The following is a 23,933-nucleotide window of genomic DNA, read 5'->3' as shown; positions in this document are numbered from 1 at the left end:
ACATGTTAGTTATTTAAGACATGATGACAAGATGCAGTCTGGAAATATTCAGAAAAGTTACAGTGTAGGTGTGTCTCTATGTGTGATGTATGCTTGAGAGTGATTAGCGTATGTGAATGTGTGTGTGTGTATGTGTGTGTGTGTACCACATAGGCAGGTGTATCTGTTACATAGGCAGGTGTATCTTTAGGTCTATGAGAGTGGTGCATGATCATGGAGACCAAAAGCAGAGAGTAAATGTTGCCTGCTTTAATTCTTTGAGACAAGATCTCACATTGAAGCTGAGCTAGGTGACTGTGTAGAAAGCTCAAGTAATGCTTCTATTTTCATACAGCACACTGTTGGCTTCACAAAAACACATGGAGCTATATCTGGTTTTTTATTGTGTATGTTGTGATCTTTATGCAATGAGCCATTTCTTCAGTTTCTAGTCATATTTTAATTATAATTTTATTATTTTATATGTATGACTATTTTTGCCTCCCTGGAAGCTTGTGTAGCATGTATGTGCCTATTATTTGTAAGAGTCAGAAGAAGGCACTTGTCATAGGGTTTCTCTTGCTGTGACGAGACAGCATACTACAACAACTCTTATAAAGGTAGATATTTAATTGGGATGATGGCTTACTGCTTCAGAGGTTTAGTTCATTATCATCATGGCAGCATTCAGGTAGACATGGTGCTAGACAAGGAATTGCTACAGATTGATGTGTAAGCAACAGGAAGTCAACTGTCTCATTGGGTATGGCTTGAGCACATATGAGACCTCAGAGCCTGCCTCCACAGAGACACTCTTCCTCCAACAAGGCCATATGTACTCCAGCAAAGCTATATCTCCCAATAGTGTCACTCTCTATGAGTCTATGGGATTAATTACATTCAAACTACTACAGGTTCTATATTCCAGAACTGGAGTTGTAGTTGGTTATAATCTGCCATGTGGGATCTGGGAATTGAAATTGAGTCCTCCAGAAAAACACCTAGTATTCTTAAGTACTGAATCAATCTCTCTAGGCCTCAAGTCACACTTGATTTAAAAGAAAAAAATATTCTAATGTTACTTGCATTCCAAGATTCTGACCCAATTTTACACTGAAGCACAGTGGTGTTTCTGTATCTAAAGTTTTTTTTTTGTTTTTTTGTTTTTTTGCCTCTTGAATATTGATTTCCACAAAATGATCTGAATTGGGGTTCCAATGGATATAGAAACATGATTTTCTCTCTGTGTGCCTGTCTGTCTGTCTGTCTCCCTCTTTCTTGCTTTCTCACTCTGAGTGTGAGTGTGTGAGTGTGTGTGTGTGTGTGTGTGTGTGTGTGTGTGTGTGTGTGATGGAGGGAGGGGCATTTCCATGTCTGTGTGTTTTCTAGGATGTACTCTTTAGAAAGTTTAGTTATGTCACAAATATCTTACAGATTCTGATCTGTGTTTCAATTGATGAATTTACAATGGGCAAGCATCTGTTTATTCCTAGCCCATTATGGGAATCTAAAAGTGAGTTACGTTGCTGGGGAAGTAGCTCAGTGGGTAAAATGATTGCTGTATAAGCATGTAAATGTCAGTTCAGGCTCACAACACTCATGTGAAAAAAAACAGTCATGCTGACAACATGATTGAGCCCTCAGTACTGAGGTGGCAAGAACAGAGCTGAGAGCTGGATTGCTAGACCTCACTGGTCGGTCAGTATAGCTGATGTGGTAAGAAGAGTTTTCAGGGACAGACACTGTCTTCAAATAAGTTCAAGAGTGATAGAAGAAAACATCCAATGGTGACCTCTGGTCTCTACAGCAGCATCTTTGAGCATGCGTACCTAAACATGCACACACACACACACACACACACACACACACACACACACACACACACACAGGAAAGCATTCCCAAATATGAATCATTTAATAAAATAATATTAAATGAACAATATTTGGGGTAAAGACATAACCATTCATCTACTTTGATAATAGTCATAGATATTTAAATAAAAGAAGACTAATATTTGCAATAAAGCAGACAACTAACAAAAAAAGCATGTCAAAGAAATTAAAATGATGTGTCATTCTGCACAACTCAGTGCATTACTGGCATGCTTTGTCTTTGGAAAAGAGATGCAGGTGAAGCTTGTATGTATGTACCATCTAAGTCCTAACAGTTTTCTGGGGAAACTTGGGATCTTCTCTTCCTATATGAGATACTGTCTTGCAATACTTCTTAGGGAATTTTAAAACAAAAACAAAAAACAGAATCCAGTGTTCCAGTGTTCTTGTGTCTGATTCACAGTCCTTACTTCATAAATTTGCATGCACACATGTGCAAAATACTGCCACATTTTTTCTTTCCTCAGGGAAACAGCTGCAGAGATATTAATTGTGCTTCCTTTATAAATGAATTGCCAACAGGGAAAGAGTGGGCTGTGTATCTCATCAGCATGCCCTTTCTGGTATAAGTAATGAGACAGGAACTTAGTAAATTGGAAACTTCTGATAAAAACGAGATGTGATGTTATAAAGTCACCAATTCTTTTTTTTTTCTGGATTTATTGATTTTAAGGCACTCTGCAAAACAGCTAAATCAATGATTGTCTGTCACAAAAATGTGTCTAAAAGAGCTATATTACTGGGGTCAAGTATGAATTAGCTCAAAGGGTAAACACAAAGTAGTAGAAATGTTAGATTAAAAAATAAAGTCACACATGTTATAAATACCTGAAAAGGCATAGCTGTTAAGAAAGAGGGTATATGTTCTATCGTTCTAAAGGTAGTTCTTAATATAATTACTATAAATAACTGGGAAAAGTGCACATAGAATTGGAGTAGGTCTTTTAATCATTTCAGTTATTCTTACAAATATATTTCTTATATATACATATTCTTATATACAAGCTTATTTCACTCAGTGATTTTACTTTTTAAATTATTTGATATTATAAAAATAATACATAATTTTTCTTTTTTATTCTTTTCCTCAAACCCTCATACTCTCTTTTAAATTAATGGTTTTCTTTTTCTTGTTATATTTGTGTGTGTGTGTGTGTGTGTGTATACCTGTGTTTGAATGCATATCCACATATATGTATATATTCATCATATATGCTACACTCACACACACACACACATATACAACAATCTTGATCTCTACTGTGTTACTTCTACATACATGTTTTTTGGATTGACACATTTAGTATTGGATAACTAATTAGTGTACTCCTCTCTCTGGAGAACGTTCTTTGTCTTGCTCTCAGCATTCCTTAACTGTCTATAGTCTAGGGTTAAGAATTCCCCTTCACATTAACATTTCCATTGATGTTTTCTACAATGTTACCGTTTTCTTTCTCCCTTACTATCCTACAGCTCCTCCTAGGCATTTCTTTTGAATCCCTTGATTCTGCCCTCCCCCTTAAGTTGATAGTCTCTTTCTCTTTTTTTGATACACAGAAACACATACATATGTACGCACAAATACATATGTACAAAATCCTACCTGCTGAATCCATTGTTTTATTAATTATATTTATATGCTATCAAGCTTAACGACTTTACACTGGACAGCCAATAAATACTCATCCTTGGGAGAAGTTAATGTTTATCCATCCTTTGGGGCTGTGCTTCACACAATCTGTTAATCTCTGCATTATGTGCAGTTGTGTTTATTGTAATGTTTTACCTTTACTGTAAAGAGAGACTCCTTCAATAAGGAATGGTAGCTACATTTATCTGTGGTTATAAGGATAGGATTAGAATGTGGTAAGGAATTATGCTTGTCTAGTCAAGTGCTGATCATAGATTTTTTTCGAAGGTTCATTACCTGATTAGTACCAGGGGTCTGACTCAGTTTCCTGAAAGAAACATGTTTTTTTTTTTTTTTTCCTGTTGAACTGACCTTAGATTCACATAGAAAGCTTTTGTTTACTACCCACATAAGAGTTCTATTTGCACCTTTTTAAAGTACCTTGCTATGCAGGCCATTGTCATTATTTGTAGGTATTGCAACTATTTATAGCTTCCCTCCCTTAGCGGCTTGTAGAATGTAGAGCTAGAAGAAGAATGATGTTTCAGATCAGGTTTTTTAGGTTGCTTGTTTGCTTCTTTTAGTTTTTCCATGCAGGTTTTCTCTGTACAGACGTAGCTGCCCTCAAACTCACTCTGTAGACCAGGCTGGCCTTGTACTCATGGAGATCACTTACCTCTGCCTCCAAAGTGCTTGGATTAAAGGTTTGTGCCACCATTGCATGCATGGGAAGATAAGCTATTTTTAAAGTTAGTGTTTTTTTTCAGTGTTTCCTCAAATTCTGTGTTAAATTTAATTTTTCAAAATATGACTTGATTTAATATATGGGAATGGACACATGTGCCATAGTAAACGTATGAGTGTTCAGAGGACAATTATGGGCAGTCAGATCTCTTCTTCCATTATATAGTTTCTAGGGTCAAACTTATCTGTGGTTGAAATTTCTCACTGGCAATCTCTTGTGTGTTTTTAAAGTACCAACTTTCTGGTTTCATTTTTTATAAAAATTCAGTATATTTTTATAGGTTAATTTCCCCTTGTCTATAATGCTTTGAATAAGAAGTGAATTTATCTTTTTGGATTTTAGAATATTTACATGCAAATAATGAGATATCTTGAGGAGAGAATGCAAAGGTAGATACAAAATTTATCTCTGGTTCTTCTCTACCTATACCGAGAACATGCAGCCAAGATTTACACAACATGGTTAGTACATCTTTATTCTGATGATAACCTAGCACATGAGGTCATCTGTGAAAATCTTTGAAATTGTCTAATCTCAAAATGATCTGAATTTTGGAACAAGTCTTCTTGCAAATTTTGTGGTTTCAAAATGCTCAATTTGTATCTTTCAACATGGTGCCAAAATTAGAATGTAAACATTTTACGTGTGTTAAATGCAAATGTGTGTGACAGATATGTCTATGCACTTTGGGTGGCACTTGGAACGATGCTCAACCTTTAAATTTTTATTTAATCAAGATCTAATTTTTGATTTAACCCTCAACACAACAACAACAACAACAACACCAAAAGCATCAGCAGCAACACACACTCACATTTTCCATTTACAACGTCAGTATTGTGAATTCATACAGACTACCTTTAAAGTTGGCCTGCACATAATATTATTTTATTAAGAAGATTTAATCTGTGCACTTTTTGCCTGACCTTCAGTTTTTTCCTGGATTTCTTCTTGGTACAAAATCTAACTCTTAATAATAGGACGATTTCAGAGTTCCATATTATGCAGTGATGTTCTTCCTACACCTTTTTGATAGGTGGATAGTATGTTGCCCACAGATCAGGAAAAAATTCAACATCATCTTTGGTGTGACCAATAACAATTGATAGCTGTAGCAACTGAGGAATATTGCTAGAATAAGAAGGGACTGAAGAATAAAGAATAAGAGAAAAAGAGGAAATGTGTACAAATAACACCATGAAGACTTAAGTGGACTTTCTACTTTCTTGTTAATATTTCACTGAACTATAAAAGACCTATTTTAGAAACATCAGTACATTTGCAGAGGCAAAAACACAACACTTTGGCTAGTTTGTTTCTCTCACACAGCTCACTTTCTCTCCCTCCCCTTTCTACCTTTCCAATTAAAAATAAAACCTCAAGATGTTAGCTGTACCTTGCTTAATCATTTTCTGTGTGTCTCTTATTTGTGTGACCCATGGCTTAGTCTTTCACATATTCTTTTGTTCTTGCCAGGATTTTAATTAGGATACACAGGGTTTCCAGTGTCGTTTCTCTAAATCTTGGGAGGCATTCACAGATCAAGGTCTCGCTGCATTCTTAGAGTATATTTTGTTTCACTTTTCTGATTTTCCTGTTTAATATGATCATATTTTATTTCTTTATATACTCCTGTAAAAGTTGTGTTTTAGATTCATAATTCCTTTAAGACAATAAATGGAAAGGAAAGGGAAAATACTTTATCACAATACTAAAAAAATGATTTGTTGATATTAGAGAAACATGGGATGAGTCAAGCCACAAAGATGGGGTATTTTGCCTTTGCTTCAAACATAGTCTATACATTTTTAGGTATATTTTGACATAAGTTTCTTTGCCAAGACTAATTTTCTAATTCTCCTCACACTGTCATTTATTTATAAGAATAAGACATATGTGGGTTATGTTGTTGAGTTTCACCCATATGACTATCTTTGAGTATTTCTGATAAAGTGCCCATATTTCAGGTAGAACTCTGAATTGGAGAGAAAAAAATGGAACCATCTAAAGTATTATTATTTAATAATGCATACATCAGTTATTATTTGGTAGGAACCAAAATTTCACTTAAAATATACAGATGCTGGAAGACCTGCATTATATAAATATATTCATCCACTTGTTGACTTGCTTGTAGAAAGAAATGTTGGCTTGTTTCAGATGAAACTCTCTTTTTGTATAAGATTCTCACATTATCACATGGGCCTTGATTATAAGATGCTAATATCTATCTCAGGCAGCTGTAAAATACCATGCAAATCTAGGTCTAGTAAGCTAGAGACATTACTTTTTCACCCAGTAGAGGACAACAAGTACGGTAAGTTGACAGAGTACTTAACTCACATTTAGGAACCGTGGGTTAAATTGCCAACAGTACATTAACACTAGGCTCTCCATTAATTCTAATACTTGTGAGGGATTAGAGGTTCAGGTTCACTCTTGGCTATATAGAGGTTTGAGGACATCTTAGGCTATATGAAGCTTTGGCTCAAAATATTTGCATTTTATTTTCTCAGGCTTTAATGGAATACCTTCAACTGCATGGCATTAAGATCATTACAAAGCCTTTATTCATGTGTATCAAAAATTCCAGATGTATTTGCCATATAAATTAACTAAGATTCTTTCTTTGTTTGTTGAATCTTTTTGTCTTTTCATTCTTCTCTTTAATAAGCAAAGAAGTGACTAATTAAAAAAAAACCTCGAATAGTTATTTTATTTTTATGCCTTGGTAATGCTGAAGCATTTATGGGCAGTCCAATTATGGTGGTTCTGTTGAACTTGTTCATATTGGGTTTCATGGTCTAAGTTGATGAGGATGACTGACCAGGTCTCTTCCTCAAGAGGGCACCAGATCTCATTACAGCTGGTTGTGAGCCACCATGTGGTTGCTGGAAATTGAGCTCAGGACCTTTGGAAGAGAAGGTAGTGCACTTAATCACTGAGCTATCTCTCCAGTTATTACAAGTAGTTTGTACATGTACTCAAATAAACATATTGGCAGAAAATGTATTTAAATAATATTTTCTATGTTCTTTACAGTGGTATATTTCAGAAAAATTTAAGAGTACTATAGTACTAATCACTTGAGATACTTGAGAAACGCTGTGTCAAAGTACAGCTGCATAAAGATCAATCCTCAGGTATTGGGATCGATAAAAATTCCTGAAATTTCAGGCCAATTATTATATTATAGCTATATGCCATATTATTATTTAGGCTTCTCTTGCTGTCATGAACCAATGTGATCAATAGTAACTTTGGGAGAAAAGGCATTTATTTCATCTCACATCTCTGTGGTCATATTCCATCAATGAGGGAAGCAAGAACTGGAACCCAAGACAGAAACCTGGAGGCTGGAATTAAAATAAAGCCCATAATTTAGTGCTGCTTACTGACTTCCTCATTCTGCATTGATGTACAACCCTGAACCACCTGATCAGGAGTGGCACCCAGCCCCTCCAATCATTCATCATGAAAATGCTAATACAGACTTATCAACAGACAATCTGATGGAAGAATTATTTCAATTGAAGCTCTTCTTTCCACACAATTCTAGCTTATGTCTAATTGACATAAAATGATCACAGAAGATTCTGCATAGAATTAAAATTCTTACAGTGGCAAAGGAAACCCTCTGGATCAAATCCCCAACACCTATGTCATCATTGGCCATTGCTACTGCCCTTGACTAGTGGATTATTTTGTTGATGCATGTACTAGAGAATTCTCTTAGTCCAATTTTCAACTACCTTCATGCTACCCTGCATAAGAAGTAGTCTTCGTCACTAGCCCATTCACTCCACGGTAACCTTGTCCTTGATTCTCAATTTCATACTTGAGCACTTATTAATTACCTCCTTGAATGTAATTACACATGTTGATGCAGGACTTTGAAGCCTGTGACCCATGATAAGCCATTTCTTCACCTTTATCACACTTCTAGTAATCAGATAGATTTTTCCACTGATAAAGACACTTTCCACATTTTTAGTCCCTCATAAAAATTCTCTTCTGTATTATTTCTCATATGGGAGCTACTCATGAGTTTAAATGAGAGTTTGATATCAAATTGATTTGGTACGTGAAACCAACTTGAAAGTAGGTCACAACTATGCTCTTAAGAATAAGATTAAAATGAAAGTAAGACATAACAAAGGTAACAATACACTTTACCAAATATCAGGCCATTGTATTAATTTGTAGACAAATGAGTTATCTATTCAACCTTATCCATAATATTCACTAAATAGATGTTTTGGTACAAGATACATTTTAAAATGATAAAGAAAAATGGAAACTACCAGGTTATTTTTCCTGTGCTCAAAGATTTGAAATTCAGAATAAATAGCAAAATGTGCACCATGGTAAAAGCAACAAACTTGCAGGTGTTTATGTCTGACTGAATACAGATCTTACACATCCGTATGTCCACTGATACTATCACACCAAACTGTTTCAAAACTTATAAAAGTTATTTATAGTAGGCATTGTTCTTAACATGTTTAACTAGGACAATATAGAGGCATGTTTAAGGTGCATAGTAAATGATAAAAATATGTTTTATACTAATGTGTAATTCTGGAGGTAAGAAGTATAGAGAGAATTTGAAAAAGTAAGAAAGTATATTATTGTTTTTTATCAGATAGAAATTCTGTTTTAAATTTTTATTGAAAATATACTCTTTTCTCATATAATACATTCTGACCACAGTTTTTCATCCCCCCACTCCTCACAGCTTTCACCTTCCTTCCCTCTCCTCCATGTCCAAAGATCAGTCATCAAGAAAAGACAGCAAAACAAGAATTAGGATACAGTTGAACAAGGCAAAAGCCCTCATATCAAGGCTGGACTGGGCAGTCTTAATAAAATTGTAATCTAAAATTGGAAGTTTCTTTCTATAAAAAAATTTGATAAACATGATAAAAGATACCCCAAAGACAGTCAAATAAAGAATTGTGAGAGCTAAGAGTTGGGGACTACCCAGCATCAGAATCAAGTATATCTTCAAAATGTTTTGTTAAAGAATGATAGGAAGACATTTGTCTGACCAAGTGTTTTGGTAAAGAAAGTGACTCAAAATATTGATGTTCTGCTTTATTCTTTTTCCATGGTTTTTAAATACATTTCCCTAATTTCCCCCAAACAGGAGAGTTACATGTCAGCTTGCTGAACCCAGGATAATCTTTTGCTTTCAATACAAACCTTGCTGAATGTTCTGAATAAGACCTTCTCATAACAATACCCTTCATTAATTGTTCATCCAGCTTCCTAGATTCTTCAATATTTGGTTCACATACAATGCTCTGTCAGACAGTGTTGTTTTTGTTGTTGAAATGTTTCATCCCCTCACTAGAAAGCAAGAATTTTCTCCTAATTATGGCTTCTAAACTACTGAAATCAAGGCTGGAGACATGCAGGATATCAATAAAAAGATGGGAGAAGTACTGAATGGGAGATAAGGCCACTTACCTAAGCTGGCCAGCTACATTGTGGACTGCACCGTGCATAAGATAACATATTCTCTGTGAGAGTAAACCTTATTTTAAAGATATACCTCTGAAATCAAAATTATCCTAATATCAAATTAATAATGTTTTATTTGGGTCTTTTTATCCCAGTTGGTCCACTGGCTCAGTGACTTTCGCTTTCCCAGTTCTAAAATTTGACAGGATTTTTTCTTTTATGTCTGAAAGATGAGCTGACAGCACACTGTCATCATTTCTACAAGTCCTCACTTTCCAATAGTGAAGTAAGTTTATTTTAGAAGAAGAAAGATAACCAGCCAATAAGATGGGCATCTTTTATCTTCATGCAGAGTAGCCTTAGCTCCCATTTTATCAAACACACAGTGTCATGTAGTAGAGAACACAAGACCGTGGCAAAACAGATATATTTTCCCCAGGTAAGAATGTTTATCAACCCTTTATGCAGGTCCATAGTAAGAACATAAAGACGGTGGTGTACTTCCTTTAAGATTGTTTTTATATTAGTTACTTAATTCTGTGCTTACGTGGAGTTCATATGTTTGTGCTCAGTGCCTGTGCCATTATGCACAAATGGATGTAACTGGACAACTTGGGAGAGTTAGTTTTCTTCCTTCACCATGAAAATCATGTCATCAGGTTTGATTGTAATTGCATTTACCTGCTGGGCCAAATCTCAAGTCCCACCCCCGATATTTGATATTAGAAAACTGAGTCAAAGATGTTTTACAGAACCTCATAGCTGGTGAGGATATCAGCTTATGAATGTAGAATATAGCTCAATCTGGTGTCTTGTCTGTGTATGAGCTTGTGTGTGTATGTGTGTGCCTATGTGTGTGCACATGTGTGTTTGTGTGTATTTTACATGCATATATGTGGAAAAGAGAGACAGATTATCTTCCCTCATTGTTTTCTATCATACATGTTGTGAGACAATCTTACTAAATTTCTTTTTTTAATCACTTGCATACCAAACTCCTCTTCTCCCACTTCCCCACCCATCTCCCTTCTAACCTTCCTCCCATCTACTCCGCAGGAAGGATTAGACATCTCTAAACTTCTAGCTCATCTATTTGTGTATATTGGAAAGTCAGCAACCCCCAGGGATCCTCTTGACTCTACCTTCTCATCACTTGAAATTTAGCTACGTTATACTGTGTCCAGCATTTTACATAGCAGCGGGGATATGAACTCATATCCTCATGCTCACAAATTCATTGATTGCTATGCTGAATGTGGTTCAGTCTTTGAACAAGACAATGCAAGCAGAAACTTCTGACATGCCTGTAGAGGATATATAATTAGAGTCTAAATTTTAGACTGTGTTGCATTCTAAGAAATAAATATAATAAAGATTTGCAGAGATTTGAAAAGATATCAGCTGTATACACTGTTATTGTAATCCTCACGCAAAGCTGGGCCAGAAAGTTCCACCCTCCAACAACTTCCTGTGACATAAACTCCTGCTCAATTCCTAATATCTCATATATGCTATAAAAAATGTACCTCATTAGTGGGAACAAAGAATGAATTTATGTAATAAAACAGAAATAATTAAATCTGAACTTGACTATTACATCTAAGTGGTTTGCCTCAAATTTCCAAAGCCAGGATGAATATACCTGATATTGTAAACAATTTACAATGCTGGTTTAGTTCCCTAGTATTTATAGGATTTCATTTCATAGGGAACTGATTAGGAGAAAAGTATATTTCTTTAAATAGGTGGCATCTGAAATAAAGGCACACGTTTTCTTTTCCATAATGTTGGGAGAAATCATCTGAGTTCAGAAAGAGTTTATTTATGCACATGTTACTGTAAACCATGCACCTTATTAGTTTCCACAACCAGGCCTCCAGTTGCTCTCTTTCTCTCATTATCTGCTTGCAAATGTAGTGCCTAGGCCACCAGGCTAGCAAGCATTGTCTGCAAGGTTTGGAATAGGTACTTTGTCCCTGTGCATAGTGACATGGGTGAGATTTTAAAGTAATGCATTGCCACATGATGATTTTCAGCTCTCTCTCACAGTGTATATTACAGATATATTCCTGAATGATAAATTGGTGAACACGAGGTGCCTGTGGACTCAACTACATTTGCTAAAGCATTTCAATCATATGTGAAAGTTTCTGGCTCGTGTTAAAAGCACAGCGTTAAGAAGCTTGACTACTTCATTGTTACATTACTGCTTATATCTACCTCTATGTGCTCCAGAATGGAAACCGGATTTATTTCCTTAGTTGATGTCTCGAATCATGGAGACCCAATAAAATAAAGTAGCAGAATGCATTTGGTGCTGTCCATGTTTCCCAGGTTAATCTGCTCCTATTTCCAATCTAAAGTCAGTTGGGAGCATGAGAAATTTGGCAGGAACTTTCCACTGCAGGCTAAGAGGTGGTATAGGAAGAGAACACTATGGGAAAAATGTATGGGTATTTATAGAAAATAATAGGAGGGCTAACCGCTGGAATTCCAGTGGGGTGTGTGTGTGTGTGTGTGTGTGTGTGTGTGTGTGTGTGTGTGTGTGTATGTGTTTAAATAAAGAAATCTAACCTGAAGGAGAGCACCCACATTAGTTGGGTTTGACTGCCAATGAGATTTGATCATCATGTAAAGAAAGACTGTAATATGCTATTATTAGTCCGACATAGTTTCTCCCATAATCCTACAGTATCCTTGGAAACAAACTCCTCGGGCCTGAAACTGAATGGTCATGTGGGTTTGGTTCCCTATTTATTACCTTCAGGACAGAGGTGTGAAAGACATCTGCAGATACAGAGTTAAACTACAAAAATCACTATTCTTTTCCAAATCCAAGTTTAATCCCCTTCAGTCTGCAAAGACCTCCTAAGGCAGCCTTGGACATTTGGAGATTTGACATGTGTCTTCTATAATTAAGGAGCATGCTGAACAATACTGGGAGGATTTAGGGCATGTTTTCCACTGGGAACATTTGCCTGATTCCTGTCTGGAGAAACAAATGATGAAGACTATGGTATCACTTAAAGAAATGAATGAGTTGGCTGTTTGCATTGCAAATATTTTTCCTAGCTTTGCAAAGGTTGCGGTTGTATTGTAAATGGGAACATGAAGTCAGCAGATGGACCAACGCAAAACCCACATATTTGCCAGTCAAGTCTGTGAGTACCTTAACGCAGTGTTCCACTAAACTACCACTTATTGGACTGGATATGACATGTTGAAAACATTCAGGACATCATCCTTCAGTTTCTAGTGTGTTAATTTAAATGCCAACCAAGTTATGCAAGTCATGTGAAATTATGTCTCTGCTGCTCCACAACAAACAAACCATGTTGTCATAGAGACACCTGTGCCCGTGTACCTATCATGCTGCATAGTAATGGTGAAATTAATAAAGAGGAAGAAAGGAGTTGAGCCAACGGTTTACTTTTATTAAACTAATGAGAGGAATCCCATCATTTCTATGACCCTTTAGGGCTGTGTTCATTGTGATATGTATGAATGTTTAAATAAGGCCTTTTCAGATGATAATGCCTAAGCACTCTGCTTGTGGGTTGTTCCTACTGAACTTGAAACAGGGAGCTAGAAATTCAAATGAAAACTCTGAGGACGGTAGGCAGAGACCAGCAGCGCTTGCCTCTCTGGATTTCCGCTATTGCAAAGGTTCTGCTTCTTCATTTTTCCACTGGCTGTTTCGGTGCTTATTCTCTCAGAATGGATTGCAGACGACTCCTTGCAAATGGGGTTTGTGTTCCTCCCATCATAATAGTTTTAGCTTTTCCAGTGTGCGCATTTTCACGCTGCACCAAACCTTTGTTTTCCTGCTCAGGGTGTCAGCACCAGCATTTTTCTTTCTGAATAATGTGCAGAATTGGTGTGCTGACTTGCTCATAAAGAAAAGTAGAGCCAAGCGAGCAGAGCTACGCTACCTAAAGACCAACATCTTATTTTCCCGAAGGCTTTTCATCTTACTTTGTCAGCAAACACAAACCTCTAACAGGACAGACTAACATCTCTGATGGTTAATTTGGCTTGTAGTGTTCGCTGTCGTGATTGGAAGGGAATATGCGAGCTCTGCAGCTAATAGGAGGAAAGTTTCAGGTGGGGCAAGATGTGGGCAATACTGCAGGCTGTCGGTTAATTAAAATCCGCGCCGCACGTCGGCACATTTCATTTAGCGAAGAAGCTGGATGCGGAAAAATGGGATTGTTAAAAACAGAAATCACCTTGGAATGATCCGCTCATTCATACTTGACTTGCTCCTATAAGGCTGGATTGCAGTGACACGGGATCATTTTTGTTGACAACAGCTGGAGACACAACAGCTATATTATTATAATTAGGATCAGCATCCAGTTGGATTATAATAGGGGCTTTCTTGGAGAAATGGCACAGTGTCAAATTTATAGTCACTAGCTAAATGAGTCTCTTGTATCCTTGACAAAGGGACGAAAACAGTTCCAAATGAAAACACAAACAGTGGATCCTGGTTGCTATATTTCCTGGGTATTACTCAGAGTCCTATTTATCACTCAGCAAACACTTGCTGCTTTGAAGAAACATTATCCTGCAAGGTTTACACTTTTCAATTTCCCTCCACGCTATGCATTCTGCATGCATTTGTATAGAGAAGCCTGGGATGCAGCTTGACGTGGAAGATTTTCTGCTGCAAGATTAACTTCAAAGCATCTATTTTCCTTCTTCAGGATAATCACTTGACAAATGCATCCACGCAGCCTCCTCACACATCTATTGCAGGTTACAGGTGCATCAGCAGTCTTGAATCTCTATGGAGAAATATCATCCTTGGCAGAAAGGGGTGCTGCCTGCTCCTTCCCAATTGCCTAACATCGAAGGATGTGGATTTCTGGACGTCAGGCATCAGGCAGACATATCTTGAATGAGTATGTGGGCAAAAGCTTGTCTTAACACTGTTGTACCTGTAGTTCATCTTCAGAGTCTCATGGGATTTGCATGATCTCAGAGTATGCCTTTCTATTCAAGTAGCATCAGAAAACTTGTTTTGGCAAGTGCCTGCTGCCTGGCTTTGTGCTCACAACATTAAACACTTTTCTCTTTCTGACCCAAGAGCAATTTATCCTGAAGCAGAAACTAATGTGAAATAGATTGGAAGAGGTCATGTGCTGATGAATGTGAGATTGCATGCGAATGTTTGGTGTGGGTTTTTTTGACAATTTTAGTAATGAAATCACTTTATTCTTATGAGTATATTGCTATTTCTCTCTCTATATATATATATATATATTTAATATTTATTTATTTATTTGTGTGTGTGTACACATAAATGCATATATATTGCACATATATGCTACTTTATTTTGATTGACAGATTCATGTATTTGTTGTGTAATGATCAGTTCACAATTATTAATATATTTACTGCCTATTATATCTTTATGGTGGCTAAATTTAATATCAACAGTTCTGCTTTGAGAGATGCAGTCTTGTTCTCATTTATATGCAACCTACTGCAACACAGAACACTAGACAATATTCTCTCTCTTTGACCTCTATATTGCTGCATTTACAATCGTTTTTATTTCCCAAGTTTCACCAAACCAATTACTGGTAAAGTTAAAAAAAACTTATACATTAAGCCTTTACTACCATAGAAAATTGTAAAACAATTTATATTCTTCTTTACCTGTGTACAACTAAGAATTGACTTAAATGAGAAAGACAGTAAGCTTTTAGAAATATTTTCAGTAAATTTTGCACAAGGTTTCCATGAATTACTTCACTGAATTATCTGAACATTTCTGTATTGTAAAAATGACTACCAACTTTGCCAATACAGACAAGGATGCCAACGACTAGAAAAGTTCAGATATTTGACTAAATGCACAGAATTTGAATAAAATTAAGCGATATAAATGAAGTTTTTGCTCTGGTTCAAGACAATCTGACTCCAGAAAATGTATTCTTTCAACCAGAGTTGTGCATAACACTTTGACGTCTGCCAAATAAAAGAGATTCTCTTGGCCCATGAAAAAGCTAAACTATAGAGCTGCTAAGCCTCTCCCTCATGGACCAGTACTGTGATGGGAAGCCTCTCACAATGAAGTGAGATCACATGACAATAGATCGGGAGGCAGAAGTCATGGAGACAAATTTGGAAACAGTAAACTGCCAAGGACATATTCTCACCTTCCTTTTATGAGAGATGATCTGTGTATCTCATTTCCCCAAACGAATACTTTTTAAATAAGCTCAGTTTTACGAACAAATCTGAACAAGAGTTTTCCTTCTCAAAATTATCATAGCAGAAATTAAAGTGGCAAAGTAAAGCGAGGGCAGTTCAGTTGTGACGTTTGCTCCTAACATATATTTTGAATCATGGTTTTATATCAGAATTGCCTGAGAGGATTTAATGAAGTATTCTAACACTATGTGTATCCTATCATTCCGCATGGGAATTTAGGCACCGTATTTTGAAGGGGGCAGACCAGAGACATGGATATCACTTCTAAGTGTAAGATGTTGTAATTGGTCAATTATCTGAAAGCATCATTTTGCTTAACTTCCAATATGTCTGTCTGTCTATCTATCTCTCTATGTATCTCTCTATGTATGCATGTATGTATGTATGTATGAATCTATTTATCTGTCTGTCTGTCTGTCTATCTATCTATCTTCCTACCTATCTTCTGGCCTGACCAACATACAAACACCTGGTCCTTTGATGCTATCATTTACACTACTAACCTTCCCTTTTCGGGTGGAACACTTCAAACTGTGATTATTCCTGGGTCACTTAATCACCAGATTATCTTCTTAGTGCAAAATAAGAAAATTGAAAAGAGTGTCCATTTTATGTAATTGCATCCCAGTGGTCTTTTTTGGATTACTGCTGTATCTGCATAACCGATCTATTCTCCTAATCAACCTCTTCACCTCCAAGTAAATTTGGCATCGCTGACAGCCGAAGTGACCAAATCAGGAATTGACCTGGGATTGAAAAGTTTCCCTGTTTCCTACATGCAGCAAATAAAATACATATGCTGCCATCCAAATGGCCCCTTAAATTGTTCCTAACTTGAATCTCTAGCTCCACATTTGATAGCTGACTTTCCCCATCATCTCTTCTAATATTGTTTTGGAACTTCTAGCTCCCTGTCCTCCCTTCACATGAAAATCTTTCCATTCAATTGTTTCTAAGTCCATATAATATTCAAATAATTCCTATTTTATTGGTATTCTAAGTAGTCATCTTCACCAACAAGATTGATATGTCACTTTGGAAAGTGAGTCTTTGCACACATGCACACAAACCAAAATGCATTTACTCAGTGTATGGTTGAGTATGTTATAAAACTGTAATTCAAAGCACATTGTTATATTCTTTAAAACTTATAAAACATCATTCTGAGTATAAATTTTAATTTTATACAACTATCAACTACTCAGTAAATACCTTATTTTTTTCTGAGCAATATCTGTGTTTGAAAGCATCTCAAAAACATTTTCATTGACAAGATCTTGCAAGAGTTCAATCTGTTTCGATCACCACCAAGCTATACTATTCAGGTGCACCCTTTATCTCTATCAGGATTAAAATCCTCTTCCCCTGTATGCCTGACACATTAGCAAATGACTGCACAAGGCTGATAATCCCAGGCATGGCTTTGTAGCTGTCCTTGACTAAACACAGCTGCCTGGCCCAAGGCCAAAGTTCCATCCTCCTGGGCCATCTCATCACCCACTTCTTCAGTCTTGCAATGTGAATGCAGATCTGGCCCCATCTCTCGAAGAGCACTACAGTTCCAAATACCAGTTCATAGCCTCATATAATCTACTGCAGCCATTGCTGTGGTGGCATATATGCTTCTGCTTGGTCTTGTTTCCTTCATTTACTTCGAGAGTCTGACAAAGGGCACCCTCCATTAAAGATTCTACAAGCAATCTTTAATACAATTCCTGAGAATTATCTGTGACACTAGCATTTTTCAATAAATCACCGGGTAACCTAGTCAGTGTTTCGTTTAGCCATTTGATTAAGAAATATGTTAAATAACGACTGTGAGAATGACTTAAAATTGAGAACAATGTTGGTCTGCCTTCATTTTCTATGATTCTAATCTCACCAGACTCTCCTTATTCTCCTATGTTTCATAAGTCATCAGACTATCCCATGATTATCTTTGTTTTTATTTATGATTGAATAATTTCTTGGGATTTCTCCTATTCATTTGTCCGTGGGAGTCTTGACATTTCTTTAACGTTTAGATTCAGTGTAATCTGTCTTAGAAACTTGTTCATGACCATTCTGTTTGTGCTAGACCAAGAGATGAGCACATGCTTGTTTCACTTGTATTCACCTGAGTAGCTCAGTCAATTGCTCTGCTCCCTTCTCTCTCTTCCCTCCACACAACTCTAAGCTTCTTTAGTGCAGGGATTTGGGATTAGCATATATACTGCCGTCCAGGCAAGCTCTATGTGTGCAGTTGTTAGAAAACACAGAAGATTAATGTATGAAGCGCTTTTCATTCTGTTATCCATGGGTCTAATTACCTGAGCCTGCTGACTAATTGGTGGTTCTTATCTTATTTTATATTCTGAGAAATGAAATGTGATGGAATAAAATATTCTTTTGATATTTATGTTCAGCCTTTTTTACAGCAGTCACCATTTCAAGGTACATTCAGTTGTACTTTGGCAAAACTCAAGAGCTATATGCTGTATTATGTTATTAACCTTTTGTTTCATATTTTTTTATATGATTCCTTTGCCTATTTCTTAAACCCACACAGCTCTATTAGATACCATTAAAATAAAAACTACAAAGCCATCCTAAAAAAATAGAAATGAAAAGCACCATCTTAATTCATTATTCCAACCTAGCAATTCTGTTTCTTACAATACATTTGTTATGTTGAAGTTTTGATAATGCTGTTTGCCTCTATCTTTTAAGGAATATCTATCTATTTTGATCTGTCAATTCATATCTATCTATCTATCTGTCTGTCTGTCTGTCTATCTATCTTTTTAACTATATGTGTACTCTGAGTTTATATATAATATACTTGAAATAATTTAGCACTTGGCAAAAATTAATATGCAAATTCTTACCATGTTCACTCTTTTTTTAACCTTAGGTACATCTGTCACTAATGTAACAGCCACCGATGCTGATGACCCAGTTTATGGAAACAGTGCAAAGTTGGTTTACAGTATCTTGGAAGGACAGCCGTATTTTTCCATTGAGCCTGAAACAGGTTTGTGGTTTAAATTTTAAAATCTATTTAACATGTTTTGCTTCAGGGAAACACTTGTTGGTATCTGGCTTATGAAATGTTCTGGCTAAATATTTCACTGACTATACCAATAATATTTGACTTCACACTGTGATGGACATGGTTAGCCCTGCAATCACTGATACTGATTAAAATGAATTATGAGTCTTGGGTTTGATATCACCTTTTCAGCAGATGGTCTAATACTATTTTCACCCTGGAGTAAAGGGGAAAAAAGTGCTTGCTTCAGGGGAGTTCAATATTGTATTTAGGTATAGATTCAGTAACTTATTGGATTTCTGTTAAGTGACACGTCATTTCCTAAGTTTTGCATTGTCTATCTACAAAGTGGGGTTGGACCCTCCCCACACATACCTGTGTGGTAATATTAATGGTACATGACAATTCATCACACTGTTATGTCTCTATCATTGCACTCCCTTGATACCTGATCATTTGAGCTCTCATTATGATGCTTGTATAACCCAAGTCAAAACCAGCTAATATTATCAGTTCTGATTGGGCAAATGTTATAAATAAGTGCCTTATGGGGGAGGGGGAATAAAAAGAAACAAGCTAGGTAATGCTGGTCCACATCTTTAATCCTAGCTCTCAGGAGACTGAGCCAGAGGATCTCTGAATTTGATAAAAGCCTAATCATCAGAGTTAGGACAACCAAGGCTACATAGAGAAACCATATCTTGAAAAAACAATACAATACAAAACAAAATCTACCACCACCAACAACAAAAATCAAAAAAGAAAGAAAATAAGCATTAAGCACATAGACATTGATGTCTCTTAAAAAGAGATGAAATAGAAAAGATACTCTTATGAACAATAGATTTTTATCAATGAAGATATTTATCCCTAAATACATTAACATAGCCTAAGATTAAATTTGTTCCTACAGGCTATATTAATTCATGGGGTTTTATTTATTGCATATATAATATTATTCTATTTTATTGATGTCAATGTTGTTATTAAAAGCAGTTGTTAATAAAAGCACTTTCTATTGAATGTATCTGTCTTCTCTATGCTGTGGTTTCTGTTTTCATTTTGCTGATAAGAAACAATCAACCCACCTGTGTGTTTTTTCCTTTGCTTCAAAATTTTCTACCACTATTGAGAGCAATTCCATCACTTGTCGTTAGGTCAGCCATTAATCAAATTAAAAACTGAATTCTTCTTTGTGCTTTTCAAAATAATATAAAGAGAAAAATATGACTTGAAAAGTAAGAACTGCATTTATACATAAATAGGTCACAGCTACAGAAGTAAACATAAATTTAGAAACAGGAGAGTGTACCTTGTAAAGTGCAATCAATTAAGGTTATGATTTGATGTTTTTCCCCAGTAAAGAAGGAAGTCTATTGTAAAGTTTATGTCATTTGAACCCTTGAATAATTCTGGATATGGTAGAGTAATTTATTGTTTAGAAATAAGGGGGGTCTAGATATTCATTATAATCCTCTGTCAAAGGTGTAGAGGTAGAATTGGAAGAAGCTAGGACTCCCACCTAGATCTCTGATTTTATAGCTAATATGAGAATGCTAGATTTATTTGAATTCTTCCCTGTATCCCTCACTACTTCTTTCCTTTCCTCCTTCCTTCCCACACTGCTTCCTTACTACCTTCTCCTTCTTACTTCCTTATTACCTTTCTTACCTCTCTTTCTTACTTCCTTACTACCTTCTCTTCATTTTTTTCTGTCCATGTTTTGTTTCTTTCCTTACCTTTCATAACTGGGACTCACAACCAAGAGACTCTTTCAGATTCTGGCCTTAAACTTCTACTCTTTTTGCCCTTCCCAAGTCCTCAAATTACAAACATGAACCACCACTAGAGAAAGGAACCTTGAACTTCACTTTTGATAGGGAACAGCTTTGTTGGAAGGGTTTCTGTCAGAGAGAAATCCGTTCACGTGAACATATTTGCTCACCTTTTCTAGTATAATAAAGATATTAAGTCAAGAATTTTCATTGAGTATTCACCATGTGAAGTCACTGAATTAAACTTGGGGAGAAAAATATTACAAAGGCTAGTCTCTGCTTTCAATGTCTCACAATCTATTTCAGAGGAAATATTTTCTTTTTTTTTCAACAAATATAGTAAGCATTGTGATATCTTTTAAATAATTGATATCTGGAGTAACTGTTGTGTGGGGCAGATAATTAACGCTCCCTACCATAGAAGAAGTTTCATGGGCGCATATTGCCATTTGTGTAATTAAATGATCTGAAGTGCATAAATTCATAATATTTTTAGCCAGTATAATACCAACACATGCATTTAAACTTTATTATTTGGAGTTTGACTGCAATAAAATTGTCAGATATGTATTTTAGTAAGTTAATTCTGATGTTACTTTGAATAATGCTTCGCAGAGAAATGATAATTAAACAATTTACATAGCAGTTGTTAAGTAAGCATTGGGCAGATGAGGGTTTCAGTTTAGCTTAAGAAGTTACAATGAAATTCAAAAGAGACTGAAAATTCAATAATCAATAAAAATTAATTCAAATTATGTTCTTGAAACAGTAAAGCACTTGTAAAGTGTATTGATTACAGCTTCGATAGTACACAATCCTTTCTGAGCCAACAAGGGAGACTCTTATAAACATTATCTTATTTGGGCCTCACATGGCCTCGGAGAAGTGACTTCTGAATGAAATTTACACATTGCTCTGTAACTTTTCACATTATTACACTTGAGTATGATCAAATAAAAGCAAAAAGGGGTTGCTATTTCCAGGGAATCTAATTCTTATTGCTTCTGAAAAAAAACCTTCTCTCTCTTTACAAAAAAAAAAAGAAAGAAAGAAACAAACTGATAAAAGAGATGGAGTGATGAGACTTGGAATTATATAGAAATAGAAAAATAAACATCACAGACTATCTGATGTTTTATTTTTATTAGCCTATAGAGATGACGTCCGAGTTCTTAGAGTCACAGAACCAATAGAGTGAATATGTGCATTCAATGGGGGTTCCTTAGATTGGCTTAAAGCAGACAGTTCAGGATCCACCAAGAGCTGCTGAAAGCATGAGACCCTGCTGTCATGAGCGCAGCAGCTCTGCCTGACTTTGAGGGCCTACAGCATTCTGTAGGAGAGCTGTTGATCTCAGGTCCATATTGAATAAAGATGGGTTCAGGTCCAATGAAGAAAAACCGTAACGGTAGTGGCAGTAGCAAGATGACAGGAGGTCTGACGAACTTACCTACACAACATGAAGGCAAATAGGTGAAAAACAAAAGTTTTTTTTTTTCTCCTATATCTATTTATTGGGGCCGCCACTGGATAGTTCTGTCCACATTTTGTGTGTCTCTTCCAAATTCAATTGAACTTTTCAGGAAAAATTCCTCACTGATACACCTAGGGGGTTGTCTGTAAATTGATGCCAGAGGCAGTTAAGGTGGAAACCAACATGAACTATCACACAAATTAAATGCCTTTTGGTGTTGATCAGACGACAAGAATTACTTAGATACTCTGAGAAATAGACAACAAAATGGAGTTTGGAATAAAAGGGGTTTAATGAGGTTTATGATCAAATGAGTCAGGAAGCCAAATTGGCAGGGAAGTTCTTCAAGTCAGATTCTCATCAGTTAGAAAAGAAAAAAAAAAAAAGAAGGAAGGAAGGAAAGAAGGAAGGAAGGGGAAACAGGCCAGGCAGTTCTGATAGCATTTTGAACTAATACCTGGGGATCCTTGGAGTGGTTGAATCATCTCATATTGCACGCAGGCATCCAGGCTCTAGCATATAAACTGTGCTCAGGCATGGCTTGGAGTTATCTAGAAAGTTCTTTCTTTAATTGAGAAGTCCTATCTTATAAAACCAGTGAATGCCATGCTAAGAGTGGCAACACGCAGAGTCAGCAAATGTCAGCCAGTTACAAGGCATGTGCATTGTAAAATACACTCCATGTAACACAAACATCCAATGTGTCACCTAACTTTGACCTGGATTTAAAATCCTAGAAATAGTAAAGAAATTGCCACGAATGGACAAAAACTTCTATAAGGACACGGTGCCTCTGAAGGCATGTGTCATTGGGAGCTTCAGTTGTCAGCTTGATACAACTAGGAAGAGGAAAACTCCCTTAAAGAATGGCCTCTATCAAAGGGCCCATAGGCATGACTTTGCGTTGGTTTCTTGCTGATTGACATAACAGGGCCATGCCCACCATGAGCGGTAGCATCCCTATGCAGGTGGGCCCAGGCTTTATAAGAATGGTAGCTGAACATGTCCCTGGAAGCAAGTCAATAAATGGTATTCATGCATATTTTCGACTTTTATTTCTAACCACATGTTTATGTCTTGAATTCCTGTCCCAACTTGCCTTTATGCTAGACAGTGATCTGGGAATTGTCAAATGAAATAATCCCTTACCTCTCTAAGTTTATATTGTTCAGTATATTGTCGGAACAACAGAAAACCAAACTAGAAAAGCATTTTTAATAAAATATCTCTATATATGTACGCGTTTGGTCTGTCTATGATTTCAGAAAGGAACACAGCACAATTCAGTCATAAAACATTATCAGTTATAGAGGGTTATACTTCTTCCCTTTTCCACAAGGACCTGGTCATGCTAGCCAAGGGTCAGTCAGACCTGTAGCCATAGTGATCAACACCTTGACAGAGACCATTCCCTCAACAGGATGGGCAGTGGAGGTTCGTTCAGGGTCTTTGTGAAGTCGATTGTCCTTTGACCTTTGTCAGCAAATTCTTGGTGAGAGAACATTTTCAAGAGGTTAAAAAATTCCAAAGTATAAGAGACTGAAAACCTTTACTTTGTTTTGTCCTTACAAGAATGTTAGGAGCGGAACTTTGGAATTTGAAACAGACAAATTTTGCTTCCCAGGGCTTATTACATTCTCACAATGCAGAATTAGGTTGTGCTGTCATAATAATTTAACTTTTAATTTAGGAAGGTTCCCTCACCTATTTCAGA

General features: G+C 36.3%; 1 protein-coding gene across 3 annotated transcripts in view; it reads left to right on the top strand.

The window, feature by feature from the left end:
* Positions 1-23,933, top strand: part of Cdh8 (cadherin 8) — a 375,044-nt gene that overhangs the window by 164,284 nt on the left and 186,827 nt on the right. For all 3 annotated transcript variants that reach the window (XM_048431500.3, XM_048431489.3, XM_048431497.3), the window contains exon 4: positions 18,833-18,952. In XM_048431500.3, coding sequence (XP_048287457.1) covers positions 18,833-18,952 — 120 coding nt within the window. The remainder of the gene's footprint in view (positions 1-18,832; positions 18,953-23,933) is intronic.

The sequence above is a fragment of the Myodes glareolus genome, chromosome 22 (assembly GCF_982192425.1).
Source record: "Myodes glareolus chromosome 22, mMyoGla1.1, whole genome shotgun sequence".
Lineage (NCBI taxonomy): Eukaryota > Metazoa > Chordata > Mammalia > Rodentia > Cricetidae > Myodes > Myodes glareolus.
This window is presented reverse-complemented; position numbering and strand designations above follow the sequence as displayed.